This window comes from Chinchilla lanigera, unplaced genomic scaffold (assembly GCF_000276665.1).
Source record: "Chinchilla lanigera isolate Chin_1 unplaced genomic scaffold, ChiLan1.0 scaffold00056, whole genome shotgun sequence".
In the NCBI taxonomy this organism is placed as follows: Eukaryota; Metazoa; Chordata; class Mammalia; order Rodentia; family Chinchillidae; genus Chinchilla; species Chinchilla lanigera.
The window spans coordinates 618,724-641,450 of NW_004955457.1; the positions used below are offsets into that span (position 1 = coordinate 618,724).

General features: G+C 39.3%; 1 protein-coding gene across 12 annotated transcripts in view; it reads left to right on the forward strand.

Annotated features, from left to right (window-relative positions):
* The first annotated feature begins 10,875 nt into the window (after nt 1-10,875).
* The window catches only part of Fn1 (fibronectin 1), a 65,350-nt gene continuing 53,498 nt past the window's right edge, over nt 10,876-22,727 (forward strand). For 10 of the 12 annotated variants that reach the window (XM_005396902.2, XM_013520688.1, XM_005396905.2 and 7 more), the window contains exons 1-9: nt 10,983-11,270; nt 12,274-12,402; nt 13,282-13,419; nt 14,724-14,855; nt 15,819-15,956; nt 18,082-18,240; nt 19,299-19,493; nt 20,367-20,546; nt 21,246-21,422. In XM_005396902.2, coding sequence (XP_005396959.1) covers nt 11,120-11,270; nt 12,274-12,402; nt 13,282-13,419; nt 14,724-14,855; nt 15,819-15,956; nt 18,082-18,240; nt 19,299-19,493; nt 20,367-20,546; nt 21,246-21,422 — 1,399 coding nt within the window. In that variant the 5' untranslated portion in view covers nt 10,983-11,119. Of the gene's footprint in view, nt 11,271-12,273; nt 12,403-13,281; nt 13,420-14,723; nt 14,856-15,818; nt 15,957-18,081; nt 18,241-19,298; nt 19,494-20,366; nt 20,547-21,245; nt 21,423-22,727 lie in introns of all 12 variants that reach the window. The other 2 variants (XM_005396909.2, XM_013520687.1) reach the window with 2 other exon arrangements.

Sequence of the window (22,727 nt, forward strand, 5' to 3'; positions counted from 1 at the left end):
AACTGAAGGCTTCACAATACTGCTGGAGAAGGAAAGAATCCATGCAGACATTTTAAAAAGCTATGACAATGCACTAGTGTGTAAGGGGATGAGTGTGAGCATAATCAAAATGAGAAGTAAAATAAAAGATTGGGCTGGAGCAATCAGAGAAAGTCCATGATGCGTCATAGTCCTGCTGGTTGTCTTATTTTCGTAAGGGTAACAATCGCCATCAGTAGCAACTTCACACAGAATATAATTTATATCACCTTATTTACATACTAATCATATTACATAATAATAGATCCCATAATTACTTGGCAATTAGCTTAATAACCACGTCATTCAACACCTACTGAAGCCATAGTTCTAACATTTATTTCCTATGGTGGTTTTCCCTATAGGCTTTCTATTAAACTTTACTCCAGCTTCAGGCTTTGACATCAAATAAAGCTTATTTGCAATTACTAGACTTGTAGAAGAGGATATAAGGCTCTACAAATGAAAATAGACTATTAAAACTAGAGTTAAAAATTCATGTGATAAAAATTATGGAAAGTAACACATTCTGTCAGGCTTAAAAACGAGAGGCACAAAAACTTTCTAAAAATCAAAATAGAATCCCAACTTATAATGGAAGCAAGATTCCAAAAAGAATAATTTTTTAAAGTTATTGATTAATACAAGAGGTGATCAAAATATATGCTGAATGTTTAAATAAAAAGAATTTATTACAGTAAAAGACATTGCCATTAATCACTTTCAAAATATGCCTCATTGCTTTGAACACATTTATCTCAGCATTCTTGCTACTTTCTGAAGGAGTTTTGGAACTCCTTGTTCATAAGTCTTTATGAAATATGATCAAAATTACAGTGAATGTTGCTGGTGAGGGTAATCCAAATGAAAAACAGACTGAGAAAAACATTTAAATGTGTCTTCATCTACTTTATTCACCAGCTCTGGCATAATGTAATTTCTGGCTCTCCTCAAAGTAAAAAGGACCATGAAAGGTAAATGTTTCAAATAGATTTAAGTCATCAAAGCAGGCATGACTGACTGTTCAACTGAAGACACTTACTTGGGAGGCTGACACAGGAGTATCGCTGTGAGTTCAAGGTCAGCCTGGACTACAAAGTGAATTCAAGGCCAGCCTGAACTTCATAGTGAAACCTTGTTTCAAAGAGACCAAACCAAACCAAACCAAACAAAACAAAACAAAAAAACCAAAAAACCAGTCAGGAAACGGGACTTCCAGAGCTGCTTTAGAAAGTGTCAGGAATGATGGGATGACTGTGTTTGACATGAAGCTGTAATGGTTGATACATTGTGCCAACTTGAGAAGTCTAGAAGCTTAACTAAGTAACTCAGCAATTCAACGGTCTAGGGTGTGGAGGACATACCCTTCCCTCTTGCATATTGCTCATTGCCTCAACTTGAGAAGTTTAGACAACTATGTGATTCGGCAGGGGGCCAAGGTATGCACTTTGTAAACATCCTGAGCCTGTGCAAGAGGAGGGCACAGAGACAGTATGGGTGGGTAGCTGGCATACAATATGAGAGAAAAGAGGCTTACTTTCCCGTCTTTTGCTCTTGCTTTTGCTGTCTTCTGTTGCCTTGACCTGTTGCCCTCTGCCATGGACCACCCTGCCTTGGAGCCAGCTGATTATGGACTGAAACCTCTATAGACTGTGAGCTAAATAAGCCTTTCCCTCTTTAATTTGGGTATTGGGTATTTTGTTTTCTCAAGGAAAAAAAGTAACCAATAAAGAAACAGACTATTTTTGAGGGGAGTTAATGGCAATGTGTCTTTTGCCTTAATAAATTTTTTAAAAACCTAAACATTTATCATATTATTTGATCACACAGTATATACTTTAAATTGCTGAAAACTGAGGGGAGACTGCCACTGACTGCTTAGAGGAGGAGAGAAAACATTCACTGTCTCGCATGAACACTATACCGAGTGTTGACAGGGATGTTAAGGAACTAGGGGGCCATATACATATACTCTGGTGGGAATGCAAAATGATGTAGCAAAGTTAGGAAAACAGGCTTCTTAAAATGCTAGAGACTCACCTACAGTATGATTTAGCCATTTTCTCCCTAGTATTTATTCAAGAAAAAAGAAAGTATTTGCCATTCAAAAAATGCGCTATTAATATAAGAAGCAGAGATGAATTTCAAAATAGTTATACTGAGTGAGTATATAAAATGAGTATACATAATGAATTAAACTCAATGAATGAGTTTATAATACTTTATTTTAGAAAATGCCAACTAACCCATAGTGTCAGGAAGCAGAGTAGCAATTGTGTGCAGATAGGAAAGGCAAGATCGAAGAGCTACCAAAAAACACAAGAAAATTTGGGGGATAAAGGACATGTCACTACCTTAATCTCTGTGATCGAGTGCCAGGATGTGTTTCTGTGCCAACACCTGTCAGACTGTACAACCTTGAGAATATTCAGCTTACTTTACCGTATGCAATTGTATCTCAAAAAAGATTTGAAGGGCACATTTTAGAGAAAACATGTTTTCCATGTTTTTAAGCTTATAATGCTCTAATCATGTTCCCTCTAAATGATTTATCTTGACTTGAGATCACCTCACAATTTGCCATAATATCTGAGTAGGCTGTTTAAGTAGTAACTTTGAACAGTTTTAGATAGTACAAAATTGAAAGCCTAGACAGCTGGGTGTAGTGGTGCACATCTGTAATCCTAGTACTTGGGAGGCTGAGACAGGAATCTTGCAAGTTCGAGACCAGCCTGGGCTACAAAGTGAGCTCAAGTTCAGCCTGAACTGCATAGCGAGAACCTGCCTTAAAAAGACAAAAATAAATAAATGAATAAATGCCTAACTTGAAGAAAAATAATTTAAAAGGTACTATTTTCATTAGAAAAGAAAATATCTTCTAATTTAGTATTTTGTGGTCCTAAGTTGAAAGAGTCAGTTGCTGAAGGAAAATAAAATTTCAGAACAAAGTTTGTGTTCTAATTAGAGTTCCATTTTATATTTACATTACTTTTCTCAACTAAAATGTTTATAATTTGGGTCCACAAATATTTATTATTTTGCTTCAAAATGTAACTGGACAAAGAAAATGGGAAGATTAACTTAATGCATAAGTTGGTAAACGATCAGGAATCTTTCAGAATGTTGTATAAACTGACAAAAATATGCAGTAAAGGATAAATTATCAAATATCTTTAAGATGAACTATAGAAAAATTGCTGCTCACACATGATAAATAAAGACATTGTAATTACTTTTGAATTACAATGTAACCCCAAAATAAATGGATTCTCTAGTTTTCAAAAGATGACTAATGTAAGTTGAAAAATGTCCAGAACACTGGGATTTCCAAGTATTGCATGAAACTCTTACGCTCTGAAACATTACAGTGTGTTGTAAGATTAAAGATATGACAGATGTTTGTCTGCTTTTCATGGAAAGTCTCTAAAAGGAATAAATGATACTAGTCTACCAGGTCTGTCTAAGCAGTGTTAATTTCTACATAAGAAACTTTCTACACTAAATATTGGCAATGCCCGGGAATTTGCAGCATGTCAAAGTAGAATAGATCTGAGTGAACTTTCTTTGACTTTATAAGGCCTCAGTTAAATTATTTCAGTATCTAAAGTGAATTTGAAAGCAAAACTTGCCTTTCATACATGAAAAAAATTGGAAACAAAATCTTCCCCTTTTACATATATGACATTTATGGTTTTCAGAAGCAATTCTAAAGATAAACTCTGTTTTTGCTGATGATGATGATAGAGGTGCTGATCCCACCTTCTTTACATGAACCAAATTACTCGGTGGACAAGTCACATTATTTCCAAGAGAGTTAAGAAGTTAAGACGAACACCATATACTTAAAAATAAAATCCTAGTTTCTTTTCTGTTATTTTATGGTCACTGGGTCAGAGCATTTTATTCTGCAAGAGACTCAGGGGTAGAAGGGCACATAATTAGCAAAGAGTAAAGAATAAGACCATGAGAGATACACGGAGACACCACCACATAATATTATTTGCCAAATTTGGAAAGGAATTCTTGTGTCCTAAATTTATGTGTTGCCAGGTAAGAGTTAAAATCATAGTTTACACGACCAACTCTGCGGTGATTAGAGACTGTTAGGGATCTGGATCATCAGGGTTTTGACGGGAAACAGAGTGCAATGATTTCTACCAGAAAACTGCATTCTCTACCAAGGGATTAAGAAGGGATGTTGAGGCTCCCAGGGAGCAGCAAGGAAGAACATTTGGTCATTCCTAGGGCTCCCGTTATGAGGAGGGAGCCCCTGAGAGCTGTCGCCTTGAGGGAGATGAGCCTGGAGGAACTCAGAAAGCAGTGCTCCTCCCTTTTTAAAAAAATTATTATTTCTCACTTCATCCCATCTCCAGAATAACTTTGATGTGGTAAATTAACAACTAAATAATTAGATTTTTCTATCAGATATGGTTGAGATTTTAAAAAATACTTTCCATACTTTCTTACTCCACCCCACCAGCGCCACCCGAGAATCTCTTTTCACCCTCTTGGGGCAGTATTGCGCTCTCCACCAAGGGAGACAGCTGCTACCAGAAGTGCGCACTGATGCGGAGGAAGGAGGAAGTGCAGAAGTATCCAAAGCCCTCGCCCCTCTGTCCTCCAGAAAGCAGAGGAGCCAGCAGGACAGTCCAAAGGGTCAGGCACTGGGCCCAGAGCACAGCATGAAAATCCGGAGGAAGAGAAAATGGAATCACCAGAGAATTTTCCCACATTTCTTATAACTTAAGCAGGGCAAAATCTCTTTGGGGAAAGCCAATGGCTTGGTTAAGAGCATGAATTTTGTGTCAGGGACCGTAATTTAAATTCTTGCTCTGTCTTTTTCTCACTGGATAAGCTTAGAAGACTCTTTAAAGTCTCAGAGCCTTAGAGAGTAAAATGAGACTATTAATATCTATTTCTGGCAGTTACATTGGGGATAAAGCAAAATAACATATGCAGAGTGCGTAGTACTGCGCTTGGCTGGATAGTCAGTACGAGGGAATCCAAGTGTTCACCATCTGCCCTTCCTTCCTTTCACTCATGTGTTCAACATTTGCCAGGCACTTGCTCCAGGACACACTGCTGGGCATGCAGAAGAAACAAGACAGAGACTTGAGCCCCCCACCCCCACCCCCTCCCACTGGTAGTCTCATGAAAAGTCCCTGGCAATCATCTTCCATATTTGATTCAGGGTGTGGCTCTATGGTAAAATATGTGCTCAGCATGTGTAAGGCCTTAGATTTCATCCCCCCCCACACACACACACCAAAAAGGGTACAGGCTACCTCACTATAATTGGATGGGCTCACAAAAGAACAGTCCTAATACAATAGGTTGAAAGTGGTAGTACATCAGTTAACAGAGTTGTGTGTGACAGTTTTTAAATGAATTAATCTCCTGCTGCAAAAGCCATCTCCAAAATCCCACAGCCAAAAATTAAAAAATAAAATAAAAAACACAAAAAACAAAATCCCATAGCCAATTGCTTTGCTCCTAGATCATTCTAAAGGAGATTTTTTAGTGACAATACAATTCTGCAATGCGGGTGACTCAGTGAACTCCATTCTAGTGATTTTGCTGAGCCATTATGTCCTCATTTGCAAGGATGGGATAAATGCTAACATCACTCACCTGCAAGAGTTGTTGATAGTTGAATAAAAAAATGCGCATGCAATTCTTAGTACTTGGTTTGGCTCAGATCCAGTGCTTAAGAAAACCTAGCTATCTAATTATTTCTGTTCAAATATTGCAATTTTTGTGGTCCTGTGCATGCATGTTAACAGTGCCTTCATTTTTCTTGTTTAAGACAGTAATGATTTTAAATGTCTAGTCTCTCTCAATAAAGTATTTATAGGTAATGAAAGAATATAAAAAACTTCACTTTCAAAATGGCTCAGTATAAACTTAAGAGTAATCATATTTATACCATCATTTTATAGCTCAGTTGAATTTTTAATGTTTTAATAACTAATTAATAAGACAGAAAGACTAGTATTGACAATCTACATCAAAAAAATCTATTGCAAACAAAAGCTAATTTAAAATATGTTTATGAAAAAAAAAATAAAATAAAATATGTTTATGGGGGCTGGGGACTTAGCTCAGCGGCACAGCACCTGCCTGGTAAGTGCAAGGTCGTGAGTTTGATTCCCGGTACCAGAAAAAAAAAAAATTAAAATATGTTTATGATTACTTTTAAGTGAATGAGCCTTAGTGATTAGCTATATATGAAATATTTATTGCCTGTGAATGTACAAAGGATATAAAATAACTTAAATACCGAAATGCTTCAATCAAATCAAATTATTCAGTCTTTCAAAATAAGCTTCTATTGCCTGGCAAGTGTGAGGTCCTGAGTTAGATTCCTCCTACCAAAAAAAAAAGCTACTAGCATAAAGCAAAGAAAAATTAGAAATATTCTCATTGACATAAAGAAAATTTTTGACAAAGAAGAAACAACACACAAAAATAAAATTTCCCCAAGAAAATACTGCCTATCTTGGGAGTTAGAAATGTCCTCCAGGGCTGGGGATATAGCTCAGTGGCATAAGTGCCTGCTTGGCAAGTGCAAGGTTCTGAGTTTGATTCCTGGTACAAAAGAAAACAAAAAACAAAAAACAAATGTCCTCTAACATGCTTTTGGCAAAATGTTCCACCTACATGGTAGTTATTTCCATTTTACTAGATAAATCAGACTCTTTTACAAAGCCTTTTGGGAGTTACATCACTCTAATGAGAAAAGAGTATTCCTGTTAACAAGCAAAAAGCATAGATTAAGCTTTTCAAAAGTGCTGATTAAAAAAAATAAAGTAACAAAATATAAACAAAATGCTTATTAAGTGAAAACTACCTAGCTTTCATGGCATAATTTAAAGTCCTTATCAAGTATTTTCTCTCTGGTTGTAGACACCTTGTCAATTCTAGAAAAACTGCTCAGAAGGTCTATCCAGGAGGGCAGCCCACAGGGCAGTTTATTTTCTTTATCACACCTGTGCTTAATAAGTAGCATTTTTGCAAATCTGGCCATTTTCAAGAGAGAAGAAAGGAAGGGGTTCATGCCAAAAGATTAAATAAAAATAAGAAACAGAAACTGCAGTAGTTTATTTCCATCCAACTTACCTATAGAAGCCCATGAAATTCACAAAATATGCCACCGGATCTTAAGCACCAAAGAAGGTTCCAGAAGGCACTCTGTCAATGGCCTCCCCCTAGTGGGACTGGAAGAGGATAAAAATGAAAGGTTTTCAGGAAAATCAGCCTACTATGATCTAAATGTAACCTTTCGGGTCAAGAAGTTATTTCTTACCATAGATAAGATGTTTTCCCCTAAAGACAAGGAATTGTTTAAGAGGAATGTTATCTATAATATGTTTATGAGCCTTCAAGGAAACACATTTTTCACTTGGGAAAAACTGCCTTGTAAAACGTTTCTGGGCGTGGCAGTGCACGCCTATAATCCTTGTGCTTGGGAGGCTGATCACCCTGAGTGAGGCCAGCCTGGGCTAAATAGTGTGGTTCAACCTCTACTACACAGTGAGACCTTGTCTCAAAAAACAAAGAAACAAAATCTTATTGCTTAAATTGTTTTAGTTCCAATTTTTCTGTGTGAATGGGTCTCACAAATTATTTTTTGTGTGTAACCAAACATGTCTATCTCAAGTCTTTAATCTGAATAAAATCAATGTACATTACTATAATTCAGATATCCATAGTTGCTCATTTTCCTCATGGACGCTCTGCAATAACAAAATGTCCAAATCATCCCCCTCATGCGCACGCGCGCGCGCACACACACACACACACACACACGCACGCACATGCACACACACAAACACATGTGTTTCTTTTAGTTTCACAAAATTTAAAGTTTCTGAAGAGCTGGGAAAATCTTACTACTGTGGTAATTCCAAGAAGAAACAAGGCCCATTCCTAAATGAAGATTCGTTCTGTCTCGGCCACATACATGCCATTGCACCACTACTAGGCTCTCTAAGGAGTTACTCATACAGAAGAAGATGCTCTACTGTACAGTATTTTAGGCAAGAAATCCTCTAAGAAATGAGGATGCTTTGTGTATGTTGTCACCACGCGGGAGCAAGCCCTTAAAGCAAAATCAAGAGATAATATTTAACTTTTTAACATCAACTTTTTTTTTTTTGGTAACATCAACTTTATTGAAGTATAATTTGCATTCAGTAAAGCTCACCCATTTCAAGCGCAGAACTTTGATGTTTAGGAACTTTGCTGAATTGTACAGTCACTACCACAATCTAGTTTTAGAACATTTATTTCCATCGCTCCGGTAAGATCCCTCTGTGGGTACTCGCAGTTAATTCCTTTTTCCAGCTGCAGCCCTGGACACCCACAAATCTATTTTCTGTCTCTATAGATATTTGTTTGTTTGTTTGTTTGTTTGTTTTTGGTCATATTTCCCTATTCAAATTGAGATTTTTTTTTCTTAAAGAAAAAGAAATAAGTAAGTTGAAGGACACTGTTCACAGAGGAAGATACACACCCTGACAAAGTGTTCTTCAGAAGTCTCAAGGGAGTTCCGAGGAATCTTGGACAACAAATACATCTGCTGAGCTAGACAGTGTGGACTGTAAGATTTAATTATCTCCCATTAGAGATAATAGACTTAAGTTATAAGGGGTTTTGATAATGAAAGAATACTGTAACAAACCCTGTTATCTTAACTAAGACAAGCTCTCTGTCCACCTCCAAAGTTAAAAACATAACAAAACAGCAACTTTCAAGTTAAAGGGTTAACTCCTAAGCATTCCTATAATATTCAGTCAAATATTATTACAGGTTTGTTTGTGAGGTTAGAGGTTTTCAAGTTCCTTAGAAAAATTATGTATCTATGGCATTGAAATATAAAAATTACTTCTCAAAAGTATGGTAGCCCCCCAAGCTCTCACAGGTATATTATTCTAATGTATTTTGAGTACAGCAAATATATCAAATTATCATGTTTTTGATTGACAAAATACTTTTCTAACCACTTATTTCCTTCCTCCAGAATCTGTATTTTGAGAAAGCTTAGCTCTGGGTTTATCTTGCTTACATCTTGAGTTCCAGGTTCCCTCCCCTTTGGAAGGTACGCCCTGCTTCCCAGAAACTAAGTATTTTACAAGGAGCCCTTTTATATTTGAAAGAGAAAACTGTTTTGTCAAGTAAGGATGAGAAATTCCAAAAAAATTCTAAGCCAGACAGGACTCTAACTTTGGGGAAATCTATGGCACTCTGTCAACTCGGACTGTTGGTCACAAAGATTCCTCAAGAGTTATTTTACGCCGCTTGCAGGGAACTGATATTTGCTGTAGTTGTTTTTAGTTCCTTACATCAACACAAACAAATGTTAGTTTTGTGTCTTTAAAGCGCTGGAGATTTTATAGCCCGTAGAGTTCAAATTAGCCCTATGGCAGTTACTGAAACTGGAACTGTTGGAGAAAACAAGGGTCTTGCAGAAATAAAATATTTTGTTAGTAGCTTTAATACGTTCTCAAAGCGAAGGGAACCTCGGAGCCCCTAGGTAAGGAAGGGAGGCTTGGAATGCGGTCGTCAGGACTGCTGTGAAAGTTTTGGACTTCTCCTTTTCAAAACCTTTGCTTGTGTTTGTCTGAAAGGACCAAAGTGATGAGCTGCTAAATGCTGGAGACTGCTTGGGTTCCTCCTTCGCATTCTGAGTTTAGAGGGGAAAGACCGGGGAATATTAAACAGGAATTTTCTAAGTTCTTGGAGCAAATAACAACAGCAATGTCAAAAGTCTGGCCCCAGGGGTGGGAGGGGTGTGGAATTCTGCTATGGGACTCACGTCTTCGAAAAAGAAAATGCCAAATAAAAGCAGGGTAGGGGCTGTAGGAGATTAAGACTGTGAAAGAAAGACCCCCCCCCGGCTTTTAGTGATTAAAAAATCCTGCTTTGTGTGTAAATGGTACAGCTAACGTGGCACGGACACGCAGCTTTCTCTCTCTCGCCACAGTCGGTCCGATTTTGCAATTGTCAGGGCGCTCACTACTGATTTTCCTTCCAGTGGAAAGAGCATCCCATCTCCAGGAAAGGAAGATTTTCCTGTACATTTGAAAACGGAAACTTTGTCCTTTGACAATAAAGTTTGTCCTCTGAATTTCTCCCATATCTGCAAAGCGCCCGGAAGAACTTGCGGTACTTAGTAGAAGTTCATTAATTAAAGGTTCACTTTTCGCCTTAGACCCCCCTGCCCCAGCTGGTCCTTCCCAGAACTGGGCAGGTACAGCTTGCACAAAGACAGAAGTCCGAACAGGATGCTCTAAAGCCACAGAAAGGGGGTTCCTGAGCCAGCACACATTGGACCCAAGAAAGGCAAGGGCGCTCAGCCGGCCCCGCCCTGGGAACGCGAAGTCTGGGTTCCTACAGCTGCAAGGTGGTGGCTGCTTTATGGGTTTTCCTCCCCACAAAACACACTCGGGCGAGCACAGATCCTTTTCAGAGGTGACGCAATGTCCTCAAACACCCCCACCCCCAAATTAAGAGAAAAATGTAAGGGAGGGGAGGCTTGCAGTTTCTCCACTCCGGGAGACTCCAGACCCTCCCTTTCCTTGCCGTCTGCCCCTCCACAGCCGCTTCCCATCCCTTCCCCCAACCTCCAAGAAAGTTTGACGACCGCAAAGGAAACCGGAAAAAAAGTTCTCCTGCCCCAGGCCTGGCGGGCGATCAGCATCTCTTTTGTTCAGGGCGAACCCACAGCGCCGCGTGACGTCACCCGAGCCCGAGCCAATCGGCTCGCGGTCGTCCCGGCCGGCGGCGGCGGCGGGAAGGGGGCGCCCCTCCTCCCTGCGCCCCGGCCTCGTGGGGGGCGGGCGGCTCCGGCCCATATAAGCCCGGCTCCCCGGCCTTTGCCGCCCGCGCCCTCCGTGCTGCACGGGGGAGGAGAGGGAGTCCGGGCGTCGGCGGGGAAGCAGGGACCTGCAGCCACAACTTCTCTGGCCCTCTCCATCCCTTCTGTCCCTCTACCTGTCCCCTTCCCAAGAGACCTTGGAAGGGGCTTTCCCCGCAGGCTGCAAAGGGAACCGATCTTGGTGCCTGCCGGTGAGGGCGACTTTCCAGCCACCAACTCAAAATGCTCAGGGGTCCGGGGCCCGGGCTGCTGCTGCTGCTGGCCGCCCTGTGCCTGGGGACAGCGGTGCGGTCCATCGGGGCCTCGAAGAGCAAGAGGCAGGCTCAGCAGATCGTGCAGCCACCGTCCCCGGTGTCTGTCAGTCAGAGCAAGTGTGAGTATTGCCCACGGGCTGGCGCCGGGAGGGGACCGAAAAGCCAACTAAAGTTGGGACCGAAGTTTTGCGCGCGCGCGCGCGCGCGTGAGTGTAAGGGTGTGCGTGCGCTTTAAAGAAAATTAAGAGAAACTAGTTGTGCACACAAAAAGATCTTGGTTTGAGCATGCTGGTTCTGGGGGTTTAGGAGAAGATAATGAACTGGAAGACGGGTCTGGGGTCCCCCCAATATCTTCAGGAATTCTGTTCATTTAGCTTGACCAACGAATGAATCAAAACTCGCCTTTAAATTAGAGAAAAATGCTGTTTGCCTGTAAATTCTCCGTCTGGGATTAGTGTGGTCCTTAACTGCTCTGTATTTTCTTTGTTACTAAATAATTGGTGAAATATTTTCAAAATGAGGGTGGGAAGAAGATGGCTGATAGCTATGTTGAAAAAAATGTAATCGGTCCAGATTGCTTTGGGCTCCCTCAGGATGCTTCACCAAAAACCGAGGTTGAAATTCCTCTTCCAGTTTTTTAGATATATACCCCACCCCTTTTCCTTTGGCTAAAGGAATCTTTAAAGTTCTCCTTGACTTATATTTCCAAAAGAGCACTGAAGTCCTTTGAGTGTTTTAAAATGTAATTTTAATTATCTGCCTTTCAAAATACTTCACTTTAATGGAGACGATTGGCCAGATAGAAATGACATCGCTCTGTACCATTCAGTTAAATAGAAAGAAAGAGAGGAAGGGAGAGAGGAGGGAAGGAAGGAAGGAAGGGAGGGAAGAAGAGAACGAGAAAAAAAACCCTAAATATCCACCTACATAAATTGTATTTAATTCTCTGGAAAACTAGTTCCCATATCTATATCTTAGCAGAATATTGGTTTTATCTCATGGTATTGTGATTATTTTTCTGTGTTTGGTGCTCAGACTCATCAATTCAATTGTGTAAGAGAATTCCATAATTTGGAAAAAAGAGATGGAAATATAATAACTTTTTCTTTCAATTATTTTTAGCTGGTTGCTATGACAACGGCCAACACTATCAGATAAACCAGCAATGGGAGCGCACCTACCTAGGAAATCCCTTGGTCTGTACCTGTTATGGAGGGAGCCGAGGTTTTAACTGTGAAAGTAAACCTGAACGTAAGTGGCTGAGAGCCTGATCATCAATATCTTTTAATAGATGAAAGTGTGCTTGTTAATTAAACTGAGTATTAAGTAAAGATCCATACACCATTGTTCTAGTGGAATTACTTGTTATGTCTTTTTTATAAGCATTTGATAACTGCTTATATTTGCTTTTCACATACTACTTTTATCTTTAAAACAACACAAATGAATTCCAAACTAGTTTACAGAACACTTTTGTTTGTTTGTTTTACTTTCCTAAAGTTTTTGATGTGGAAAATGAAAGACTTTTGTGTGTGACTCAAATATAAAAGTTGGATTTGTATGAAAGTAATCTCATGTCTTTCTCCGGGTTACAAGAGAGTAAGGTGATTTGCCAGCTGCTGTTCAATGGGAAACTATGAACACGTCAAAGTTCTCATACTTTTAGAATCACTAATATGCTTCTTAAAAACTATACAGAAATTCCTTCAGAGAAGAACTGATGAAGCTAACATGAAAAAATTTGGTAGGGTTAACAAGGGTCAGGGCCTGGTGGGGGCAGGGGATCTACAAAGTGTTTGCTTTTTCTGTGGACCTTGGCTTGACTTCCTGAGTCAAAGATTGAAATCTGAAACAATCTAGCTGGTCATGAGGTGGCACTTTACATGGCTTTTTCCTAAGAATTCTTTACAATAGAAATTAATTTATAAAAAACTTGAGAAGTTGTCAAAGGGCAGAAACTGTGGCCTTGTGAAGGCCAAAGGTAAAATCTGTAACTCTTGAATACTTTTTTACCTTGAGTTGTGTCATACTACTTATTCACAGAAGAGAAATGTGGGTTTTCCTTTGCATGGATTAGTGAGGGTCACATTACATTTGTGAGGGTCACATGGATTTTTTTTCTCTCCTCAGCTGAAGAGACTTGCTTTGACAAGTATACCGGGAACACTTACCGAGTAGGTGAAACTTATGAACGCCCTAAAGATTCCATGATCTGGGACTGCACCTGCATCGGGGCTGGGCGCGGGAGAATAAGTTGCACCATCGCAAGTAAGGAAGACATTCTGTAAAATGATGATAAAATATTATACACAGGAATTTATAACCATCATTATCATTTTCTGTTGCCCGTGACGAGATACTCCAGACTTTGGGGTACCCCTGGTGATCGGTTACTCTTATGTGATCATTCAGCTAGTTCTTGTGGTTCTGGAGATGAATCTGCACACTGGTAGTGGATCTGTTTAATATCTGTGCATCTCTGTATGTGTGTGCACATGCACACATGAACGTGTGTCCATAGTATAACCAAGAAGACCTCTTGGGTTCCATTTCAGTAAGATGTGCTTAGAACGGTTACTTATTTTAAATTACTTGAGCATCTTCAGGCCAGATCGACTCTGTGATTTTAAAAGATGTTCATGAGCAGTGAATCAGTCATGTGCTGTCTGCTGTTCTTATTTGCAACTGGAGACCTCTTGCATCTCAGAAACTGTCCAGTTTCTTTGCAATCAGTAGGTTATGTCCAGGAAACTGATCTCTTTTTCCAGAGATAATATGCCCAGATTTTGTGCAAGGAACTCTGGGAACTGGGCTGAATCTCATCAACCGTAGTGTAATTAAGGCGATATTTCCAGTATGATTCACTGGGTTACCAATATTTTCTATTAACATAGCATTTTTTGCTTCTTTCCGAAAGAATCAGTTAGTCCCTTGTGAATAGACCCAGTCAACTTTCCCCACACTTAATGTTAGGATTTTTCCAAGGATATAAGTGAATCTCAACAGTCAGTGGTGCGTAGTGTTTATAATGTAGTGGACAATTCTGCCTTTCGATGTGCCTCTGGGTTTAACAGCCCAGAAGAGCACCGAGATTTCTATATTCAATATGTGTACGTGCTTGCTTTCCACCAAAATGATCTTTCTATCTTAGGATAAAATATAGGCTCTCCATACTCCTGAAAGTTGGAATGTTATACCCAGTGTAGTCTTTTCATTGACGTGTTCTCAGGCTCAACCTTCTGTAATATGAGTGGAGGTCATGGCTCCCACCTTTTCTTTTCTACTTTAGGACCCAGTTTCCTGTAATCTCTCAGGGGGCTAAGGAAATGACCACTTCTTTGTCATTCACATTTCTCTGTGGTTCCCATTGTTTTTAAGCAAGACATTTAACTGAATTGACCAAAAGTGACCAGCTCTGTTAACCTTTCCTCTCTCTGGTAGGAAAGCTGCTCCTATTTCACTTTCTCCAATGCAAGTCTTTTCTCCAGTGTCATAGATAGAACATGAAACTATTTTTTCCCCTTAAATTTTTCTCTCAGTCTCTCCTAACATTTGCCTTTTGTCTTAAACAGACCGCTGCCATGAAGGGGATCAGTCCTACAAGATCGGAGACACCTGGCGGAGACCACATGAGACCGGTGGTTACATGTTAGAGTGTGTGTGTCTTGGCAATGGAAAAGGCGAATGGACCTGCAAGCCAATAGGTGTGTGGCCTAAGGCAGAGTGGGGGGATAGGGATGCATAACTGTAATATTGGGTTGACCCAAATCACAGCTACATGGACAAGAGGTCTGAGTTGCAATTTCAACAAAAAATAGTGAAACGGAAATTTTATCTCAAATAATGAAATGTTATATGATCTAAAGTCTTCTTTGAAAACTCAGGTCACAAGGTACTCACTACAAATAGAAGTCTTAATCTGTGGCAAAGCCACAAGCCAAAGTTGACAGATTCAGTCTGTTCTATAGTCTACATTTGATCCCAGATTCCTTCTTGGTCAAGACATAAATGATTTAAAAGACAAAAATGACACTTTTGACACATTTCTTTGTTAGAATGCACTGGACTAAAGCACAAAATGAGATGTGCTTTGTCACACCTTGATAATTTCTTTATGAAATAAAAATTCCGGAGCTTCTTACAGTCTCAGTCATCACTTGAGCTCTATAAGTACAAGTCTAAAAGTTTTCTGTTCTGTTTAGTTATTGTTCTCTAATTCAGTGATTTTTATTTTATTTTGAGTTTATTTCTACAGAAACCCAAACTTTACATAGCTTTCTTAGCAATTTTAAGTAGGCCATTTATAGTTTGTAATTGGTTGCTCATAATGAAGATTGGAATTTTGTGTATGTGGTCTGCCACAGACTAGATACATACAGATTTTTTTTCACTCAGAATGCTGGCGGGAAGCTTGGAATTGACTGAAAATATGCAGTCCATGTACTCATTAGAAGGACAGAATTTCGGCCTACCAACCCAGCTTGGGCTTCCTTTTGCTTTGGCTACTTAGTATGTGCTTAGCTGCAGGGCGTGCCTTTCCTTCTGATCAGAGTGCCACTTAAAAAAATGTGGCTGGATTTTTGCTTACACACGATGCTTTAAATTACAGGGAGACTGCACAGTTCAAAATAACCTTTTTTCTGTTTTTCTTCCAAATTTTTCTACAGCTGAGAAATGTTTTGATCATGCTGCGGGGACTTCCTATGTTGTCGGGGAGACCTGGGAAAAGCCCTATCAAGGCTGGATGATGGTGGACTGTACCTGCCTGGGAGAAGGCAGTGGACGCATCACTTGTACCTCTAGAAGTATGTTTTAGATCTGAATATGGAAGATTAGACCAGATGCAGCTTTCTGGATTCCTAGAGAGAATTGCAATACTAGGTCACTTAGAATACACCCAGTACACCAGCGTGCTTTGGTAACTTTTGTGTGTCAAGAAAAATTCCTTAACTCTGCTTTAGTTTAATAGAGCCTTAGATTATCAACTACTAAAAAAGAATCTTAATATTTACTCAAATACCCAGTGTGTCATGGTCTTGAAGTTTAGTTTCTAGTGTGTAATTGAGATGTCTTTTGAGTATTAAGAGCAAAAAGTCATTAAAATAGCATGCAAATGTATCTTTTGGCATGAGGATGCTATTGACATGGAGATGAATGAGCTCTAAAGGTTTAGGTTTCCATCTGTGTTTGAAATTTAAATAAAGCATATCCAAAGACAAAATTGATGAAAATAAAAAGCATGTATCCCATAGGTTAAACTGTTGACTCTGTAGTTAAATATGGTAGCTTTTACCTAAAGCTGCCAAACTCATTCCGTGAAGAAGCTGGCCTCAGGCATCCTAATGCTACTCCTAAGACTGTCTTAAAGTCTTAATTGTTGCCTTTGGTTTGAAGCCTCCTTTTGTGGGATTATAAACTAACCACAGCTCCATAGTTTGTTAAATCAGACTCTCATTACTATTGGTATAAATGAATTTAAAAGCAAATCTAAATATCCTGAAGCTATTTCACTTATCTAGCTTAAAATACTTAACTAGCTTTACATACTTATCCAAATTCAAATTCTTTGCGAAAGCAAAAGAAATCTTATGAAAAATAGCAAGGGTTCTGACCAAATATTTCTCATAAACTCACTGATTGATTAGGTCTTTTGTATTGAAAGTGTTCTGATCATTAGACTTCAAGAACTTTGAGGCAATATTTTGCTTTAGACAAATCAGAAATATAATTCAAACTCTTTAAACATTTCTGGAGCAACTGGGAAAAGTTCCTTAAAGAAAGATCATTTATTGCATGAAGTTTTTTAAGCGTGGATTTTGTTCAAGGTGGAATAGGGAGGCAAATATATGTTGGGCACTAACCCAGACTTCAAAGAGTACCTAATAGGTCAGAGAGATGAGGAAAGTTTGTATATGTTTATCACCTACCAAACACAATATTAGGAGTTTCAGGAGAGATACTGATACAGTGCTATGGAGGCTCAGGAGATGATATACTTTTAGCAGAAGACTTGGGGAAAGATCTCTAACTAGCAATGGTACCTTGAATCAGTCTCTGTTCTTATGGCAGATTGAATATTTGTGTGTGCCTACATCAACTCCTAAATTTGTTTTTCTGTAATCCAGCAGTTGTGCTAGTTCATAAACAATCAGATCCTCTATAATCACATTGTATGTGGGCAGAACTGGACTATAATTTAAACAATGGACTAGCCAGCCAGATGAACACATAGAGTAATAATGTAATTACCAATGATCATTTTTACATGTGAAACCTCACTTTTGCATTAGAGGGGTGATAGTGAGCAATTTTTTAAAAAGACCCTTATGTTAGTGATTTTTAAATAGGTGTTTTGGGATAAGGTGAGAGAAGAGGTCATTATATTTGGAACTGACTAGTAACCTGAATTTTCTTTTACCTAACAAATGAAGAAAAAGGTATTATTGTCTTTTCCTAGGGTTGGGGCAACTGGTAGGGACCATTTGAAAGCTGCATGCTTCCTTAGTGTTTCTGGTGCTCTAAACAAAGTTCCCTATTTAAGGATAAGCCAAAGACAGCAATTACTATGAGGAAGGCTGGAAAATCTGAGGGGAAAAATAAAAGAATAACACATGCCAGAGAATGTATTTGATTAGAATAAGAACATAAAAACTTTCAAACAAGCTTAGTGAAAAGATGATGAACAAATTTTGTCAGAGATGGAACGAGGCTAAGCCACACAGCTCCTTTTACACTGTAACTAATGTAATCCCACCTTTTCCCCACAGATATTAGAAGTTTAATATCTGTGGGGCCAGAATGGAATGTGAATATATTATCAAAAATTGGGCTCCCAAGCATGAAACTACTATACTGCTTTCTTAGGTGTGGAATGACTACTTGGCAGTCTCGGCCTTATTTATGTATTGAAATACTTCCTTTCTGAAACAGACAGATGCAATGATCAGGACACGAGGACATCCTACAGAATTGGAGATACTTGGAGCAAGAAGGATAACCGAGGAAACCTGCTCCAGTGCGTTTGCACAGGCAACGGCCGGGGAGAGTGGAAGTGTGAGAGGCACACATCTCTGCAGACCACGTCCACAGGTGAGGCACAGGGCTGCAGGGCTCTGGGGGAGAACAGCTCAACAGATACTTCCTCGGATCATTTTTCCCTTCCCAACCCCCTAGAGGATTTTCACAGTTTCATCTAATAAGCTGAGGTCATTTACAGATTATTAGTCATTATAACATTTGAGTGCCTAGTTTTAAATTTTGGAGAAAAAATGAAAATGGCAGATTTTTAAAAAATGATAGGAGGTGAGGGTGTAGCTCAGTGGTGCAGAGTAAGCTTAACATGCTTGAGGCTCTGATTCAACCCTTACCATCAAAGCAAATAATAATAAAAATTTAAAAATTTTAATCATTTCTGGTATAAAAAGGGTTTTTGCATCATGAGCATTTGTGCAAGTGTGAAGAAAGAAATGTGGCAGTCACGGAGGTGCACTTCTGCTGCTATTATTCTTAGTATGTTTCCACCAACTTTTTACTACCCAATGTGCTGACATTGTTCCTTATCCTTTTAGCCATTAGTCATTTATTTAGCTGAAAATAATATTTCTTTCTCCTTTTGATGAGTCTTTATCTTGACCTAACATGAAAGTGAGGAAGATTAAATTTGATGGTATCTTTGAGTTACTTAATAGCAATCAAATTGCTAATGACCACAAAAAAAAAAATTATAAGTATCAACCTACTAAATAGATTAAAAGGGTCCTTAGGAATTAAATGGGGTAAACACTCAATAAATGGGAGCTATTTTGTTAATATTACTCATATTATAGTGAAAAACTCTCATTGTCCCAAACAGTTGAAAAACATTGGGTTAAAAAATATAGAATTTGCAGTACAGGTCTCTTTTGTTCCTTTGTATAATAACTGTCAAGGTGGGCTGTGTGGAGATGAGCCCTCTCCCCAGTGTCTGGGGCCCTGAGATCCTTCCTGTGGGAAGTACCTTTGGGTTTTAGCGTCCAGCAGCACTTAGCTACTGAACTCAGACTACCAGCCCATCTGAGCTTCAGTTCTGACTCTTGAGGTGGGTCCTGGGCTGTAGGAGTTGTCAGTTCTCTGTCTTGTTTTGTGACTTTCGTTTCTCATGACCTTAGGATCTGGTGGTCCCTTCACAGATATCCGAACAGCCGTTTACCAGCCCCAGCCTCACCCCCAGCCTGCTCCATATGGCCACTGTGTCACAGACAGTGGTGTGGTCTACTCTTTGGGCATGCAGTGGCTGAAAACACAAGGAAATAAACAAATGCTTTGCACTTGCCTGGGCAATGGTGTCAGCTGCCAGGAGACAGGTACGTGTTCTCTTCTTGAACAATAGTGATGGAGACTTTATTTTTTATATGGCGCTCCATTCATTTACAACAAATGTAAAGCAATAAAACAAGAAAAGCTTATAATCATGCAACTCTGCTATGACAATCAAGGGTGTATTTGAGGTTCTGAGAGATAGTTCAGTGGCACAGAGCCTGTCTGGCAAGCGCAAGGTACTGAGTTCAATTCTCAGTACCAAAAAAAAAAAAAAAAGGGTGTATTTGATATATTTTCTTCTAATCTTTTTAATCTGTGCATTTTCCTTCCAATCATGGCTATCAAACTACTATGTATTACCTTTATTTGCTTAAAATGCTGCTACAAAGAAACTTGCTTTCTGAAGAGCTAATCCATATTTTATGCTCTAAATCTCAAATTTTAGTAGCTTTGTGATACAAACATCTTTCAGTGGCCAAATGTATCTCTCATAGGTTACAAACATGGTGATAACTATAGCAATAATAAATTGGTACATTTTACAAAAGAGATTCCCCTGGCTAGAATAGCATCATGGATTGTTTCTTCTGACACAAGCAGAGTCATACATATTCCTCTAGCATCTCTGAACAACATCCTTAATTCATCTGTGTTAATTAGCTTTACAAATAGAGAAACTGAGGCATGATAGAAAAAGTGGTAACAAAGGACATCCGCAGTACTCTGATCCATGTCCTATTCACAGCAGGCATGGTTTCCTGAGTAATGTATTTTGACTGAAATTAACCAGATGATCATTGCTACGCCCGGCTTTTTCCTGTGAGGGCGCAAACTCAGTCTCTCATAAGGTGCAGGTAGCAACTGCTGATAGGAGATGAAACCGCTGCATTAACTGAGACTCTTGGTTATGCATACAGCTGTGACTCAAACGTATGGTGGCAATTCAAATGGGGAGCCATGTGTATTACCGTTCACCTACAATGGTAGGACTTTCTACTCCTGCACCTCTGAAGGACGAGAGGATGGACATCTTTGGTGCAGCACGACTTCAGATTATGAGCAGGACAAGAAGTATTCTTTCTGTACAGACCATACTGGTAAGTGTCCCAGAGGAAAGCACAACAGTGAGGAAAACTGTATCTACTTGCCAGCATTCTAACCATTGATGCGAGGCTTCACAAGAAACATCATTTTTGATGTGTGTGGACCCAAGAAACTTGAAGCCAACTTAACAGTTGAGGATTTTTCCATGTTCCCCAGAACCCCTGGGAAATGATACCAAGGGAAGAGCCCTCCAAGTTCATTTATTTTGATACATAGAGATTATGATGTGATTAAAGATACTTGTATATTGAAATCAGTAGGGTGGGTGTCAGGGTGCCTTTGCTTATCTTCTGAGTAAAAGTAATTATTTAAAGCTATACATTTGGGGCTGGGGATTTAGCTCAGCGGCAAAGCGCCTGCCTGGCAAGCACAAGGTCGTGAGTTTGGTTCCCGGTACCGGAGAAAAACCAAAAAAAATAAAAAAATAAAAAAAATAAAGCTATACATTTATTCTTTTGCATTTTACTTTTAGTTGGGAAGTGAGTGCAAATGATACTTAAATTTACTGAAGGGGGAAGGTAAATATGCAGAAAAGTTTAGAACTATATTATCAGGCATCTTTTACCCCGAGATAGACTAAGAATTAGCTGCAGAAACCTCTCTGTCTGAGAATCTTTCCATAGTTATTTCCCTGTACGTGGGGAAGCTCAACTGTAATCCTTTTCTTCTTATTTATGCGTTGTCCTGTGCAGTTTTGGTCCAGACTCGAGGTGGAAATTCCAATGGTGCCCTGTGCCATTTCCCCTTCCTGTACAACAACCACAATTACACCGACTGTACTTCTGAGGGCAGGAGAGACAACATGAAATGGTGTGGGACCACGCAGAACTATGATGCTGACCAGAAGTTTGGATTCTGCCCCATGGCTGGTAAGATGTGACCCTCTGGGTTGCCTGGGTGAACAACCATTTAGGGAGTAGAGCCAGCCTGGGGTTGAACTTGAGATCTTCCTGTGTCAGAATGCTGGGACTAAAGGCAGGAGCCACATCACCTGCCTTATCGCTGTCCTGTTTGCTTTTATTTCCTCATTAGGACGATTTGGAAAGCAAAATTTTACATATACGCACCTGTGTGCATGTGTGCGTGTGTATGTGCACATAAATGTTATATACATAAGAACTGAGATATGTATATATACAAATAATTATGATTATTTATATACTCCAAAACTCCCGTTGGCATGCTCGCTTCAGCAGCACCTATACTAAAAATCCCATTGGCATGATTTAATGCTCCAAATATAAAAATGCAATTTAAAAATACTTTTTTTAAACACAAAAATACAGACTTGGAAATACAAAATTGCAAAAGCCTGTTGTTTGTAAGTGTAAAACTGAGCGCATATCGGTTGGCTATACTCACAGGCCTACAGTGTTGACACGTGACTTTGGTTTGGCTGGCCCAGGCTCTCTGACACTTACTAAATACCCAAGCAACCAAATCAAGTCAGAACATTTGTTTTTGACAAGTAGGGATTTTTTAAATCTCCAGTTTATATAAATGGAGAAAGGGGAAACCAGTACATTTTATTTATTTTCCAATTTTAAAAATTTCATAGAGTACACTTCATTTTCCAGTTGTGGAACCAGGAACCTGTGCACTATGTATTGTGAAACATGAAAGAGGCAAAGAAAATACTTATCCCTTTATTTCTCTTATTTCAACAAAAGATAATAATGGGTTTAAAAGGAAAACTCACTTTTGCTTGCGATTCTGTACCCAAACACATAATTTGCTTTTGAAGTAGAAAAAAACTGAAATGCGGTAAAGTTAGAAGGCAGTAGTCAGTCGAGGCTTCAAGAACAATATGAACCCTGTGAGCGAATGTGTAGGCATTGTCTTAGTGTAACATTCCCAACCCTCCCTGTAATTATTTCCTATAACATATTTTACCTTTGGGTCTTGGAAGACCCTGTGGGTCTTGAAACTCTGTACCTTTGCCTTGCAAACCTTAGATAGCTTGGAGGCCACAATGCTTCTTTCAAAGTAAAAGTTTATATCTATCATCTATTGTGTGTATGTGTTAGTGTGGGTGTGTGTATTTGTGTGCTGTTGGAGATTGAACTCGGGACCTTTACACTGAGCTACATCTCCAGCCCTTTTTATTTTTAATTTTGAGATCATGTTTCTAAGTTATCCAGCCTGGGGTTGAACTTGAGATCTTCCTGTGTCAG